The 17543-nt window shown below is 29.2% G+C and overlaps 2 protein-coding genes across 2 annotated transcripts; both read right to left on the minus strand.

Annotated features, from left to right (window-relative positions):
* Nucleotides 1-1049: 1049 nt before the first annotated feature.
* On the minus strand, nucleotides 1050-2210 carry LOC124911226. The gene is made up of 2 exons (XM_047451684.1): nucleotides 1918-2210; nucleotides 1050-1773 (listed from the first exon to the last, which is right to left on the minus strand). The coding sequence occupies exons 1-2, from the start codon at nucleotides 2208-2210 to the stop codon at nucleotides 1050-1052; spliced, it is 1017 nt and encodes a 338-aa protein (XP_047307640.1).
* An 885-nt stretch (nucleotides 2211-3095) lies between these two features.
* LOC124911237 lies at nucleotides 3096-3500 on the minus strand. The gene has a single exon (XM_047451693.1). The coding sequence runs from the start codon at nucleotides 3498-3500 to the stop codon at nucleotides 3096-3098; it is 405 nt and encodes a 134-aa protein (XP_047307649.1).
* Nucleotides 3501-17543: the final 14043 nt, after the last annotated feature.

The following is a 17543-nucleotide window of genomic DNA, read 5'->3' on the forward strand; positions in this document are numbered from 1 at the left end:
ATAAGTTGGTTAGTTCGTTAAAACAGAAAATAAAAATAATTTGAACCTAAAACATAAAAGTCAGAATGAATCTGTATAAATGAAAATGCTGACAAATAATAGTGAGTGTTCTTGTATTCTTTTAATACTTTAATAGTAAATGCTTCTCCTAAGGATTAATATGTCAACTATGTCCTAAGATTTCTTTTAAACTAAGCTATACCTTTCTTTTGCCTATAGATTATTCAATCTAGAATTCATGATCATATGATAAATTTAATTTTAGTATTTGCCCAATTTGTGTATTTATAATGGGAGGTGCTTTACCCACCCCCTCCCATATTCCCACCCCCTCCCTCACTCCTCAATCAACTCTAAAATGACTTATTTATGTCTGCCACCTTTATATATTTACATTTCTAATTTTATTTATTTTACTTATTTTATTTTATTTTATTATTAAATTTTTTTATTAAATATAATTAATTAATTAATTTTTAATATTTTTTAACTTTATTTATTTAATTAAAAATACAAAATATTATTATTTTTATATTATAATTATTTAAAATATATTAAATATTAAAATGTATACAAATTTAATAAAATATAAATATTTGATATTTTATTATATTAATTATATATATTTTTTAAATACTTATAAAAATTAATTTTTTTTATAAATAAAATTATCTAACAAATAAATAAAAATAAATAAGATAAAGTCTTTAATATATTATATATAGTAATAATTAGTGATAATGCATAATATTTTTAATAATATTTTTTATTAAAATATTTTATATTTAACTTTTTAAAATATTTATTTTATATAAAATTATTATTTTATTTTAATTAATTTATTATAATTTTATTATTAATATATAATATTTAAAATTAATTATATATCTTTTAGATTTTTTTATCTTTTAATTTCTTAATATTAAGTATTTTAACCCGGTTTAGAAAAGAGTACACGTGTCATAAAAAAATACACCTAAATAAAAATTTAAAAATATAAATTCTAATAAAAATACACCAAAGTAAATAAAAATATAAAAATAAAAATTCTAATCGATATTTCCTCCAAATTCAGCACCGCCGTTAGGTCCTGTACCCGTTATTTCGTACCACAAATTAGCACGTGTTATATAACTAGTTGCCCATCCTTTAGCTTCGTCAGATGAATGATTACACCACCACATTGGAAAGGGTGGTACAGGATAATGAGGGTGTAAAAAAACTTGCACGAAGTGTTGGCCAACAAGGGCGATAGCTATTTCTCGGCGCTCTAGGTCTGGAACTGGAGGGGACCTTAATGGTAAGTGAGTAAAACAACTACAATTATTCTCACCAAATGTATGTAGTACAAGGTTGTATCTTGATGCGATGACAATTCCTAAAGTCATACAGTCCATCCAATGCCTCTCAGGTGTCGGTTGCTCGAAATATTTTAATAAAACTAATAGATTATCTGCCATTTCCCGATCTGGATAAAGTTGATCATATTGACGCTTATTTTGTAGAATCTCCTCCATAAGATCGTATCGTACTTGAATCCAACATTCTTCACCATACCCGATTAGTGCGGCTATCGCCCTAAATCCACAGTGACCGTCAGGTTCAACGTCAACAATATGAGAAATATAAGGCTGCACAACCGTAGGTAATTTCTCAATGTAGGTATCACGGAAGGGTGAAACGGGAGGGTGATCATGGGTCGACAGAGTATTGCGAACCCCCGACCCCCTCCCACGTCCTCTCTTTCGAGACGTTGCATTCGTTTCAGTGGCCCTAGAACTTGAAGTGGATATATCAACAAAAGAAGGTATGCGACGTTTGCTCTGCTCATCTTTTTTTGTAGGTCGACCTCTATATTATGTATTGTACGAAGGGGCTCGAACTGTACTTTGAGATGGATCCGCAATATTAAAAAACCGATCTATCATTTGCTCTCGCATTTGTGGATCCATCCCATCTAATATCTCAACAACTTTAGATGTCCTGTTAGCTCGTGCTCCGTCGTCATGGTATTCATGACCGTTCATAGACAACCTTCTCCAATGAGCGTTGATACTCTGTATTGGAATTGGAATGGAAAGGAACCGATAATGTGCAAGATCATGCTTGCAAGGCAATCCGTATATTATTTTAATTGAACAGTTGCATTTTCCAGCTAGTTGGTGAGATGCTTCCTCGACGCATTTCAGCTCAGCATTAATAAACTCCATTGCCTGTAGTGAAATTCGACACCTTACTTGATAAAAAATGTTGTCATGTAAATGTGTATGGCGTGGAATGTTGAGAGATCTCTCGAACGACTTTTGAATTTCTCCAAACTGATTTGTTAACATCTTATGTATTTTTATAAAAGATGTTTCCAGGGATGACATGGTATCTCCCAAATACATTTTAAGTCTCGCATGTGCCCCTTCCGCCCTGCAATAGAAAAATGCATTGTGTTTTAATAATGGTTGGAATTTAAATAGTACAATATTTGAAGTTAAAAAGTAACTACACCTTTGACTTGAATTACTCCCGAGGTGCATACATGTATGAATCCATGCTGAAACAAATCGCTCTTTGTAAGAGTGTAACCATGTCTCCCAAAGGTAATTTAGGGCACCCTGGAATCATCTGTACTCCTCGCGCATGACTTTCCACTTATGATGGTAAGACCACTATGTGGATGAATTAATGAGCGAGTGCCATGACGCATTAAACTTGTTCCACTTTAGACCAAGCATAGGACTACATTTTTTCATTACGCACTGGTTTATGTGACAAATACAGAGGATGTGACGTGCCATAGGAAAACATATTTCAATGGCATTAATAAGCGCCATATCCCGATCGGAAACAAACACTGATGGCAACGATGCCCCCTTTTCAAGCATCCACTTTTTTAAGGTACCTAATGCCCATGTTAGTTGCTCTTCCCTCTCATTGCTTAGATATGCGAACATAAGCGAGTAAGTTTGCATTGTGGATGTGATCAACACAGATGGACAGTTGACAAAAAGTAACAAACTTTTAGGGTGAACCCAAATAATATCCGTAATTTCATTGGTGTCTGAATTTGTACGGTAATCATGAAGGTAATTTTTTTTAATTAACTACTCCAAGACATACTGGACTTGATTTAGGCCGGCCCGTTTGGCGGATTTATTTGTGAAAATGGCATTGTAAATGGTTTTGATCCCTGTAGTGTTTGACGGGTCTCTTTGTTTCAATATATTAAGAACTTCACGAGGTGCGGTGCTATTGGCCATGTCGAGCACAAACTGTAGCTCCATTGGTTTTAACCTAGACGGGTACTCATGACCATACATAGATTCTGCTAATTGATGGTTATGGAAACCACATACAACCCTTAAATTCCACATCACACCTTCTGGAGGTATTGGTACACCTCGTAGCTCGAATGAGCATTCACATTTTTTTGTCCCTGTATTCCTTTTAAAGGATTGCCCATCAACAAAATACCGTGGCAGTTTGTATTTTCCTCCTCTTTCACACATTAAATGACATTTTGGCAACTTACATCCTTTTAAATTCGCAGATGTTTTAATCACTACCACAATACCATTTTCCAAACCAGCTCTTTTCGCTCAATTTATCATATCTTCTCTACTTTCAAATAACTATATAAAATAATAGTGAAATAACTCAATTAGTTTTTTATATTAGTTTTTATTATAATTTTATAATTGATATTAATCTTTTCCAAAAATAAATAAGAAATATGCATAAAACAACGATAATAACTAACATGTGGTAAATTCGGGTGTATAATCGCGATTGTTGTTGGAGATGCTCTCTCCACTAGTAACATCATTATCAAATGACCAATTATCTGAAAATGGATCGAAATTGTGGTTATTCATGTTAAAAGTATATTTGATTCTTGATTTATCAACAAAAACAAATTTTGTTATTTAGATTTGATTTTGTTAATTTAGGTCGGCGGTGAAGCGACTTATTATTGAAAATATTATGTTTGACTAATTATTAATATATAATATTATTAAGACTTATTATTAAAGATATTATGTTTGAATAATTATTAATATATCATATTATTAAATAAAATATTATGATTAGTAATTATTATATTAATTAGTAATTATTATTTAATAGATAATTTTATTTATAATCGTTACATTTTAAAATAAATTTTCTCCATTATATTGATCAATCTTTTGTTTTAAGCTTGTATCTTATCTTCTCATACAAATATGTTGAGAGTTATAATTCATCATTAATCACAATCTTATTCTGAATCCCATTCACCTCAACAGTATTTGTTCTAAGAACAAAATTTATCTGAAATATTTGCTTCCTTCTAAGAACAGAGTCAGTCAATTGAACGGAATTCCATTCTGATTCTTAAGAATCTTAATTCTTAACTACCAGTAAAGTTCAATCAGCGATTAACATTGCTACAACAATGGTATGTATGCAACAGTTATCATTATTCATTACTAAGAATCAGAAACAGAAAAGTCAAGTAATAATAATGTGAGAAACCAGAATTTAAGATTTTATAATATAGGTTTGATGGAGGGAGGCTCAGATCTGTATAGAGGAGGAGGATGTGAGATGAGAGAAGATTGTTTGCCCAACCATGGCTGCAAAATCCATCTAAAACGGGTTGCCCCGCCAAGGAAACGGGTTGCTTCTTCTCCATCTCCACCCTCAGAGAGAACTCTAGACCAAATATTCATCATCTTCACTGCCTTGTTTCAAAAACAAATTAAATATAAAAATATATATATATATATATATATATATATATATATATATATATATATATATATATATATATATATATATATATATATATATATAATGTTTGTCTGTCTGTCTGTCTGCCTGAACAAACATACTAAATGGTTAAATGGTTTTGTTTGTTTGATTCAGCTTAACTCAGCCTGACGCTGTGTATAATAGATAGAAGAAGAAATAGACGCACACACCCAGCCAGGGTTGTTCGATCGATCGGGAGAGAAGATCATAAATCATCGGCGCAGATCGCCGGAAAATATCGCCGGCGACGGAAAAAGGGAGTCAACAACCCTCGATTAAAATTCCTAACCCTTTCTCTCAGTTGCCTCCTTTCTAGAGTTCTATCACCTCCCAAATTTCCGGGAGAGAAGAAATAGACGCGCACACACACACCCAGCCAGGGTTGTTCGATCAATCGGGAGAGAAGAACATAAATCATCGGCGCAGATCGACGGAAAATATCGCCGGCGACGGAAAAAGGGGTACCCTCGATTAAAATTCCTAACCCTTTCTCTCAGTTGCATCCTTTCTAGAGTTCTATAGCCTCCCAAATTTTGACCTAATCTCTTCTTACTTTTATAGTGAAAAAAAAATGTGATCTTCCATATTTAACCTTTTTCATTTTACAAATAAAACAGGAAAAAGCTGTTCATAAGGGTACTTTTGGTAGTGTAACATTTTAATATCCTTGCCCCTAGACTGATTTCATGCCAATAAACTTGCACAAAAACTAATTTTTAACTAATTATTGATTTTAATAAAGTTATATTATATTTATTTTTTGAATTAAGTAAAATTAGCATCACACTCTATGACTGTATTTTACTATTTTAAAGAATTTCATATTTGATAGATGACTAGATTAACTTGATTTAAATTTTATAACACTACTTTAAAAAGGATCATTTAAATATTAAAAAGTTGTGTGCTAAAATAAAAAGTGAGTTAGGAAGAAAAATGTTTGTGTAGAAACCTTATTTAAGTTAATTCATAAATCATTATAAAACTGAAATACAACTCATGAGATATATTGGTAGATGATATAACGAAAAATATAACATTTTTCATTAACGGACCAACCCTCGGGAGAAGCAAATACAACTGGCTATTATTGTAGAAATTTTTGGACTTCAAATACTAATATTACAGATTTGAGTGTTCTTTGTACATAAACCCTTGTAATTGTTTACTTCTTTTTTATTTTATTTATTATTATTATTATACTTTTTCTTCTAGTTATGGATCTTAAATGGTGTTGTGTTTTTGTGATTCCATTGCTATATTGGTTGGTTTGAACATAGTTTTGTGTTAAGTTTGATGTATTTCGATTAAGAGGTTTGTAAATTTTCAATTTGATAATTCAATTAAGGCTTTGTATTTTAAGTTGAATTTCAAGTTTGATAAGGTAGATTGTGAAAATTAAATTTCATTATAAAAATTCAGGACCTTAGAGACTAGGGTATCTCATTCTTGTTGTCGCTAATTTAGAAGAGAAAATTGAGCATTTATATCTACATTAGTCATATGAGTATTTATAATAAGAAAAACACACTTTACAACATTATTAATGAGGAATGTTCAAATGAGTGTTGTCAGATATTCATTTTGGTAAATTCAAAATGATATTTATTATTTAGTTTTAATTCAATTTATAATTTTTTTTTGAAAACGTTGATTCCGCTTCTTTTTTGGATTATTTTAGAGTGCGACTAATCCCGCGGATTAAATACATACCGCAAACATACTTAACTAATTATTCAGGCGAACCAAATTTGTCGCCTAACAAGCTCTTCATTAGGATATTGTTTTTAATTATGACAATATCAACCTATCGAACTAATGGTGCTTTATATTTAAATTCTTAACTAGTAATTGAAGATATGTAAAAAAATATACTAAAAATGAATAATTAAGATAATGTGCTCTTATAAGAATGAAGAAATAACATGATATTTTTATTTTGGAAAAATATCCATGTGTATTAAAAATAAAAATAACCATTTAAGCAAACTAACATTATTGTCTTATTTGATATGTTATTCGACAGGGTTGATTAAATTTCTTATACATCATAAAAAAAAGGAACATTATAAAAATAAAAATAAAATGAATAAAAAAGAGGATTTTTAAAAGAGAAAAAATGATAAACTTATAGGGAGGGTAAAAGAGAAACAATTAGTTTAGTAAAAAATAATTAATTACTTTCTTATTTCATATATATTTTTTAAAATTTATTTAATTAATTTTATTTATTTACTCTCTCTATTATTATTACTCATTTTAAACACACCTAAATTAATAAATATGAGAAATGTTAAGATTTTTTTTTTGTTTGTTGAAGATCAATCTTATTTAGAAAAAGTATAAAATTATCCAAATATTCTATAAAATATTTCATAAATATATCAGTCTCAATCAAAACTAAGAAAATAGAAATAATTAGTTAATGTAAAAAAGTAATTAATAATTTTAATTTTAATATTAAAATTAAAATTTGTATTTTCTTATATATATTTATTCAATATATTACATATTTTATTATTTTTATTTATTCACATTCTCTATTATTATTTAAAAAAAAATATATAAATAAATAAATTAATTAATATAAAATGTATAAATATATATTTAAAATAAATGAATGAAAAGAGTCTTTATATCCCTTGTATTAATTTAATACCAACACTTTTTGAATAATAGAAACTCATTTATATTGATTCCAAATTTAAATGAAATTGACCTTTCACCGTAGTTTTTCTTTTATAAGAAATACTATTAAAAAAAGAAAGTTATAAATTAATAAACGGTAATAAATACACTGTACCATCTGATATAAAATAAAATGTATGGTATATATGAGAGAGGATTTGAATATTTTTATCTTGTTTGAGACTTGTACTTTTTTGGACTTATATTTTATCTAATCGTCCAATTCAGTTTATGGTCATCACTTAATTAATTTAATAATTTTGCAGAATGGTCATATTGGATCATTTAGATTTGGTGAATAAATGATTATTCTCTTCAATATATTTTTATTTATTTTGATCTATTTGAATTTAGCTATAAGAAAATTAGATTTGGATCTACTATCTTTTCTCATGAAAAATTGTGTCCTTTTTAACATAGGTACTTTAATTCATTTATTTTGATTTTTATTATAAATGCAATAATAAATGGAAGTTATTTTGTATTATATCTATAAATAGAACATATATGTAAACACACTAATTTGACAAACAATAAGAATTTATCTCATTTTAGTCATTTGAGATCCTCTACTACCAAATAAGTATGCTCCTCCTGTTGTCTCTCACAAGGGGAGGGACAATATGGTAAATAAATAAATAAAAATCCATTTATTTACCATATTACCCCTCCCCTTACGAGAGGCAATAGGGGAACATGCTTATTTGGTAGCAGAGGATCTTTATTCCATTTTAGCTCTATCTGGTTCTTTGTCTTGTTTACAAGTTATCAACACGAGTGTCCTGTTTATGAAGCAAAAGTTCCCCTCCTCGGGTCCCTCCCTTAAAATTCCTACCCCTCCCTTTCTCTCAATTGCCTCCTTTCTGGAACAAAAGCAATATTCCCTATTTTAACCTTTTTCATTTTACAAATAAAAGAGGAATTCAATACTTTTGTTAGTGTAACGTAACATTTTAATATCCTTGCCCCTGTATTGGATTTCATGCCAATAAACTTACTCAAAAGACTATTTTTTAACTAATAATTGATTTTACCAAAGTTATATTATTTTACTAGGGCTAAAAATAAATTTTCAAATAAACCTTTTTTCTCCTCCTGAACTCAACTTTTATGGCATTAAAAATGGAAAATAAAAGAACCTCAAATCTTTTTTTAATATAAGTTAACAATCGAAGAACAAATAACAAAAACGAAACAATTTAACTTGCTTCATTTTTATCTCTTAATGGAGGATATGTACAACACGAAAAGTCTTTGAAAGAATCATTTAGTTCTCAATTGCCCTAATAGGTTGTAGTTTTTAGATCCTAATTTCAATCTAATTTTGTTGATAATGGGAAAAAAATATATTAGGATCATTGTCCAAGTGAAATAAATACAAGAAGATTAATGTGTGCAAGAAATGATTTTACTAGTATATGTTTTATATGTCAAATTAATTAATTAGTTTGTAGCATAACAAGAGAAGACAGAGCTAATATTTATAAGATGAATGAGCTAATATATAACTATGAACCGTGAGAGAGAGAAAAGAAATAAAGATATCATGAAAATTTTTAAACGACAAATGCTGATAAAGATGTATTTTACTATTTTTGAAGAATTTCATATTTCACAAATGACTAAGTCAAAATGATTTAAATTTTATAACACTACTTTAAAAAGGATCATTTAAATGTTAAAAAAATTGCGTGCCAAAATATTGAGTGAGTTAGGAAAAAATATTGTATACGATCTTATTTAAGTTTATTCATAACATTTTTCTTGTTATAACCAAATTATTATAAAATTACAATGAAACTCATATAGGTATACCGGAAAATAATATAGAGTAAAATATAACATATTTGTTAGTTGACAAAACTTAGGAGGCAAATACAACATGTTATTTTATTGTAGAAATTTTTGGACTTTTATACTAGCCGTATAGAATATTTGACGGTTCTTTGTACATAAACTTTACTTCTTTATTATTATTATTATTAATATTAATATTATTATTATTATTATTATTATACTTCCTTTCTTCTAGCTAGCTATGGATCATAAAGAGGGAGAGTGTTTAGTTTAAATATTAAATAATAATAATAATAATAATATGTAAATAACTTCACAAGCCTTATATAAAATAAATTTGTTTTCTATGAAATTTTATTTTACTCTTGAAATAAAAATAATTTATTAACCAATTAAAAATAGAAGCAGTACAAGTTTAGGAATAAATAATTAATGTTAAAGAGTTGATATGAAAATTAACAATATTCAAAAATTTTGAAAAGTTCAAATTTACGAAAACGAATGATAAATTATGTACCTAAAGATTTGGGCAAGCAAGGCCCATGCGCTTTGAGTTGGGCCAAATTAGGTTCATTCGGTTATTCAAAAGGAAACCCTAAAATTACCTTTATATATGTGTTTTAGTTAAGCTAAACTCAGCATATTTGGCTAAAGGCCGCCTATCTCTCTAAAAACTCCTATTTTGAGTAAAATCTCTTCTTGAGGCCAAGTTATTGTTTTCTATTGTCGTGCTAGATTATTATGTTATTTGTTTGACAACAATGTAAAGTTGATTTTTTTTTACGTTTTATCAATTGTTTGAAAAACTAGATCGTGTTATTATTTTTCGCTGTAAAAGATTTGCAGAACGAAGATCCAACTCGGTACTATATTGCACGTCTAGAGATCTAGACGTCACTACATTAGTAGAGGTGTTGGGTTAGACGTCTTTTGCAGATTGTTTTGTCCGCGGTCATTTCCCTGGTTGATAGTACATTAAATTGGACTATCATTCTATTCTTAGGTCATTGTGAGGGTTCACATGAATATTGGTAAAAGTATCATTATTTCGATTCTTAGTCTAAGATGTAACAAATGTCGTCTTCTTGATAAATTACTTTATGTGAGAATACACATTAGAGACTACATCAAAGGATAAAAGTTAGGTAAGATTATATATTTTAATCTATGTATAATTAATATTTTACATGAACATGTCTATGATTGTTTATATTTGTAAAATTAATTAATTATTGTATAGATTAAAATAGATAGATATTTTTATCATTGTACAAAGTCTAAGGACTAGTTTAATAGCTAAGAAAAGTCTAAGGACTTAAAAAAATTGTTTGATCATCTCATAATTTTTATATATACAAGAGAACAACTTACTTTTTGGGTTAATGCTTCTTTGTTATCTTGTTTTCTTTCGACTTAAGTTTCATATCTTATATTATATTGATCTTGGATAATTTCATATGGTATCATAAATAGAGGAGGATTCTTTAAGTTCCATCAACTATTAAAAAAAAAACAATTTACAAATAAAGAAGTGAAGACAATAGTGCAAGTGATTGATATAAAATGAGATCAGTGAAGATTTTTTAAGTTCGGGAGAAGATATTGGTAATCTCTTGATAAAATTTCTTAAAGAAAGAAAAAATAAATTGAAAAAGCAGATTATTAATAACAATACTTCTAGTTTAGAAATTTACTAGGATGAAACTCTAAAATTTTCGGTGAAATAGAAAATCAAAGGAACGCAAAGAAGTCTCGGAGATGATTCTCTTTTGATTGGAAACAATTATCATCCAAGTACTCCAACAGTCAATGCTACATAAATCAATAAAAGATATTTCTTCGTTCAAGATGACAAAAATATTAAAGATGGATTAAGGTTGACTCACTTGTTCAATCTTAGTTGTTGAATTCTAAAAAAAATAAAATAAAAATATTTCATACATATAAAATAATAATGGATTTATGGGATGGATTGAGAGGCCAATATTAAAGCAGCAACGGACATAATTAATTTCAATTATAGAAGGACATAATTAATTTCAGTTATAGAAGGACATCAATAACCACATCAATAGCCTTAAACAAGATTACATGATGAAGATTTCATACATATAGAAAAAAATAATGGAGCTACGGAAATGATTGAAATGTTGGTAACATGTCAAGAACGAACAAAATTGTTTTTAATTGTAAAAAATAATATCAACAACCTTAAACAAGATAATATAGTTGTGAAAAATATATTTTTATAAACTAGTAGCTAGTCAGATGGATTCAAATGCATTATACCATTATGAATATATGATTGTAAGGAAATAATTAATAAGTGAGGCATGATTTCAGATCAAATAGAATTGGAAGATGTTATTCCTAGTCAATTCCTTGCCTAATTGAATGAGTATAGAAACACCTATTTTTCACTCCTTCATTTATAATATATTTTTAATCAAAGACTTTTTTATTTTTTTTGAAGATTAATTAAGGGAATTGCACGAATTTTAAATAAATTATTATTTTGGAGACAATGTCGTATCAGACTAGGGCTGAAAACGAGGTCTACTCGAGCTCGAGCTCGAAAAAATTTCAACGGCTCGAACTCGAGCTCGATCGAGTATCAAAATTAAAGCTCGAGCTCGAACTCGAACTCAAAACAAGTACTCGAGCTCGACTCGAACTCGACTCGATTAGCTTGAATTTTACCGAGCTCAAGAGCTCGGCTCGAGCTCGACTCGATTAGTTCGATTTATAGCTCGAGCTCGAGCTCGAACTCGACTCGAAACATACAAAATTAAAATATATCAACTAAATAGTTTCACACTTTCAATATATCAAAAGATCACAACAAAATGAATAAACATATAGAATTATTCATTTCACCTAAAACATAAACATTCCATCAAAATCAAATAGAACACACAACATTACACGTTAAAACATTCAACTTAAAACATAACTATTCTAACTAAAAATATCTAAAATCCAAAGTCCAAACATACAATATATTAAATTAGTCCAACATAAAACAACCAAACTTACTTAATCAAAACTCCAAAGTTCCCAACATTCCAAAGTCCAAACTTACTTAATCCAAACTTCAGGATTTAGCCATTTAGGGTATAAATTTATATTTTATATTTTAATACTCATATTTTATATTTAATTAAAGTATTACAATTTTTTATATTATAAAAAGTAAATATAAAATATAAAATATAAAATATAAAATATAAAATATAAAATATAAAATATAAAATATAAAATATAAAATATAAAATATAAAATATAAAATATAAAATATATATATAATATAAAATATAAATTAAATATAAAATATATTAATATAAATTATATATATTCGAGTAGCTCGTCGAGTACTCGAGCCGAGTATATAACTACTCGAACTCGGCTCGATTATATAACGAGTCGAGCTCGAGCATGCTTTAGCTCGAGTTTGACCGAGCTCGAGTCGAGCTTTGACCGAGCTACTCGCGAGCAGCACACGAGCAGCTCGTCTCATTTTCAGCCCTATATCATACTCTAAAAATAATTAATTTCAGAATATAATATTTAATATATGCAAAATAAATGATAAATTAATAAATAGGTTAAATTTGAACATATTTATATATTATTAACGCTATTTTTTTTTCTTTTGTAATTTTTCTAAAATATAAATAAATAAACTTAAAAAAAATATGTCGTTGGATTTTGGCCGAAAAAGTTGTCGGTCGGCGAGCCTTCAGTAGGCCCACCGGTGGGTCAAAGATTGAAGGACCCATGCCTAGGCTTAGAAGTTAGAACCCAAACCTAGGCCCAAGTGGACGTAGAAGGCGTAGGCTCTCCAAGCAATTTTCAAAAAATCTTCATTTTCTTTAGTTGTTCCTCCCAGATTCTTCTTGAAAGACCAATGACAGCCTCAACTTTTCATTCGATTTCAAAAAATGATGATATCTTGCTAATTTCTCGGTCAAATCGACCAATAAAGCCAAGTACCTGGGGAAGTAAGGAATTTGATGGTGTTAGCAATTAAAATTAAATGAGAGCAATCACATTTAATTTTATTAATAAAATAAATGGTCATTTAGAGTTATTTTTGGAAATTGAGGATGCTAGAGTTATCAAAGCCCTATTTTGAGTAGGTTATGATTTTTCTTCTTAAAACACATCAAACTCTCTACTTGATACAAATTTTGATTTCTTTGATTGTTGATGTTTATGAGTTATTATTAGACCATTTATAACAATTATACTGTCATAAACTCTTTCAATTCATTGTTTTGTAGGCTCAATTTTATAATATCATCATATTGATATTTTTGAATTATTATATGTCCATATTTGTTAATTCATTTTTATTTGAAAGTCCTCAAATTAAAAAAAAAAAAAAAAAATTGATTTGATTGACTCTTACCACCCCTACAAAAGAGATTTTAAAAGACAATCATTTTTTTAATTTTGGTGATGAACACCTTAGGTTTCTTTGATTTTAAAATTTAATAAATATTGTTATTTTAGGTTTCCATTAAATTAGATTTTAGGCTAGGGTAAATTTTAGAATTCTAGTTATGTGATCATATGGCTAGAGTTTTGACCAAGTTTTCCCATGCGATCCAGCGTTGAATGCCACTAACGTATTCTATAGCCATGCGACCAAGTTTCTATTGGGAGACCGAAGATGCAACCGTGTGGCCTAACATCTGACCAAGGATGCTAGCCACGCGACCAAGAATCTCTAATGTGACCAATGCATGCATGCATGCCGACCGATAAGTCTCATGCTCTCATGTTGGCCCATGCTCGTGCTCAGTCTGACTTGTGACCTTGACCCATTAGCCTTAGTGCCTATTTATTTGCTTAGTTATATAATTTATTTTTGTTTATTTTGTTAGTTGTATTTGTTTGAATGATTTAATTCTTTTTTTAAAATCATTGTTAGAACGGAACGCGTGAGAATGACGTAAACAATAAAAATGACAGAGATTTAACGTGGTTCATCAAGATAGAACTTGACTATGTCCACCCAAAAGAGAGAGATTATTATTGAAAAAATTGTTTACAGAGATGATATAACAAACTAGGATTATAACACGAGTTTATATAGCACTCGGTCCCCTGAAACCCTAATACAGAAACCCTAACAAATAGAGAATTGAGTCGGCCCATTAAGAAGACCCAACTATTCAAGTCTATTCAACAAATCTCCACCTTGACTTGAATTCTCTTAGATGTCCCAGGTGCATTAGTCAATGCCCAGATCTCTCAAATACATTTGTCAATGTCAGATGGCCCAAATGCACTCGCCGATGCCGAATGACCTAGATGCACTCGTCGGTGCCAGATGGCCCAGATGCACTCACCGGAGTCGGATGGCCCAGATGCACTCGTCGGTGCTAAATGACCCATATGTATTAGTCAATACTAGATGACCCAGATGCATTCGTCAATACTAGATGGCCCAGAAGCACTCTACGGTGCTGGATGGCCCACATGCACTCGCCGGTGCCGGTGACAGATGACCCAGATGTTCAATCTTCTCTATCTCTCTTCTAAAGTTGATCCTAGGGTAACTAACAGTTTCTAACATTAAGCAAGTCCAAACAATGTTGGAACTTGCTATGAGGAACTAGCTTGGTGAACATATCAATAAGATTGTCAACAGTTCCTACATTTTTCACCTTTATCCTCTTCTCAGTCCTTAGGAAATGATATCGCACGTCAATATGCTTAGTCCGTTCATGATGAACTTGATCTTTGGCTAAGCATATAGCACTCAGACTGTCACAGAAGACAGTTGCTTGATCCTGATGTAGGCCCAAATCACTAATTAGTCATTTCAGCCATATTCCCTCTTTAGCAGCTTCTGTTAATGTCATGTACTCTGCTTCTGTTGTAGACAGAGTCACAGTAGGTTGTAGAGTCGCTTTCCAACTAACAACTGAGATCCCAAGAGTAAATACATAACCAGTCATAGATCTCCTACTATCAACGTATCCAGCATAATCAGAATCTGAATACCCAGTAATCAGACATTGTGTATCACCTCCATATATGAGACCAACATCAAAAGTTCCCCGTAGATACATGAATATCCTCTTCACAGATTGTCAATGATCCTTCCCTGGTTGTACCATAAATCTGCTCACAACACTCACTGTCTGTGCCAGATCTAGTCTTGTACAAACCATAACATACATCAAACTCCCTACTGCAATAGAATAAGTAATTCGAGTCATATACTTTTTCTCTTCATCTGCCTTCTCAATGTAACCTTTTTTTTTTATAAAATGAATAAAAAAGAGGATTTTTAAAAGAGAAAAAATGATAAACTTATAGGGAGGGTAAAAGAGAAACAATTAGTTTAGTAAAAAATATTTAATTACTTTCTTATTTGATATATATTTTTTAAAATTTATTTAATTAATTTTATTTATTTACGCTCTCTATTATTATTACTCATTTTAAACACACCTAAATTAATTATTAAAAATAAATAAACATTAATAAATTTGAGAAATGTTAAGATTTTTTTTTTTTTTTTGTTGAAGATCAATCTTATTTAGAAAAAGTATAAAATTATCCTAATTTTCTATAAAATATTTCACAAATATATCAGTCTCAATCAAAAATAAGAAAATAGAAATAATTAGTTAATGTAAAAAAGTAATTAATAATTTTAATTTTAATATTAAAATTAAAATTAAATTTTTTATTTTCTTATATATATTTATTCAATATATTACATATTTTATTATTTTTATTTATTCACATTCTCTATTATTATTTAAAAAAATATATAAATAAATTAATTAATTAATATAAAATGTATAAATATACATTTAAAATAAATGAATGAAAAGAGTCTTTATATTCCTTGTATTAATTTAACTAGCCTGTATCCCGTGCATTTGCACGAGTAATAATATAAAAAACCGTGAAAAAAATATTACCATAAATTTTTATGGGCGGATCAACCCACAATCCGACCCAAATATCCATTTACTCTCACATATATCCAAATTAACCACAGCTCTCGACCCGACAATCCGGACAATTTAAAAATTAAGCATCATTATATATATAGATTAGTTAGTTAAAAAGCTGAACTTATATTGTTAAAATGTCACGCGTTTATCAAATTTTGGGTTTGTGTTGAATTTAAAATATAAAGTGTTATTAGCCTAGTTGGTTAAAAGATTGTACGTGTTTTTGTTAGGTTGCAAGTTCGAACATACCTATAGCATTTTTAATTTTATTTTTAACCGTTTTAAGTTTATGGGCGGGTCAACTCACAATCCGACTCAAGTATCAATTTACTCTCACATATATCTAACTTAACCACAACTCTCGACCCGGTAATCCGGACACTTTAAAAATTAATCATCATCATTATATATATATAGAGAGAGAGAGATTAGTTAGTTAAAAAGTTGAACTTATATTGTTAAAATGTCACACGTTTATCAAAATTTGGGTTGATTTTAAAATATAAAGTGTTATTAGTCTAGTTGGTTAAAAGGTTGTACTTGTTTTATTAGGTTGCAAGTTCGAACCATACCTATAACATTTTCAATTTTATTTTTAACCGTTTTAAATTTATGGGCGGGTCAACCCACAATCCGACCCAAGTATCAATTTACTCTCACATATATCCAAATTAACCACAGTTCTCGACCCGCCAATCCGGACACTTTAAAAATTAAGCATCATTATATATATATATAGATTAGTTAGTTAAAAATCTGAACTTATATTGTTAAAATGTCACGCGTTTATCAAATTTTGGGTTTGTGTTGAATTTAAAATATAAAGTGTTATTAGCCTAGTTGGTTAAAAGGTTGTACGTGTTTTTGTTAGGTTGCAAGTTCGAACATACCTATAGCATTTTTTATTTTATTTTTAACCGTTTTAAGTTTATGGGCGGGTCAACTCACAATCCGACTCAAGTATCAATTTACTCTCACATATATCTAAATTAACCACAGCTCTCGACCCGGTAATCCGGACACTTTAAAAATTAATCATCATCATTATATATATATATAGAGAGAGATTAGTTAGTTAAAAAGTTGAACTTATATTGTTAAAATGTCACGCGTTTATCAAAATTTGGGTTGATTTTAAAATATAAAGTGTTTTTAGTCTAGTTGGTTAAAAGGTTGTACTTGTTTTATTAGGTTGCAAGTTCGAATCATACCTATAACAATTTTAATTTTAACCGTTTTAAATTCATGGGCGGGTCAACCCACAATCCGACCCAAGTATCCATTTAC

Source organism: Impatiens glandulifera, chromosome 1 (assembly GCF_907164915.1).
Source record: "Impatiens glandulifera chromosome 1, dImpGla2.1, whole genome shotgun sequence".
NCBI lineage: Eukaryota > Viridiplantae > Streptophyta > Magnoliopsida > Ericales > Balsaminaceae > Impatiens > Impatiens glandulifera.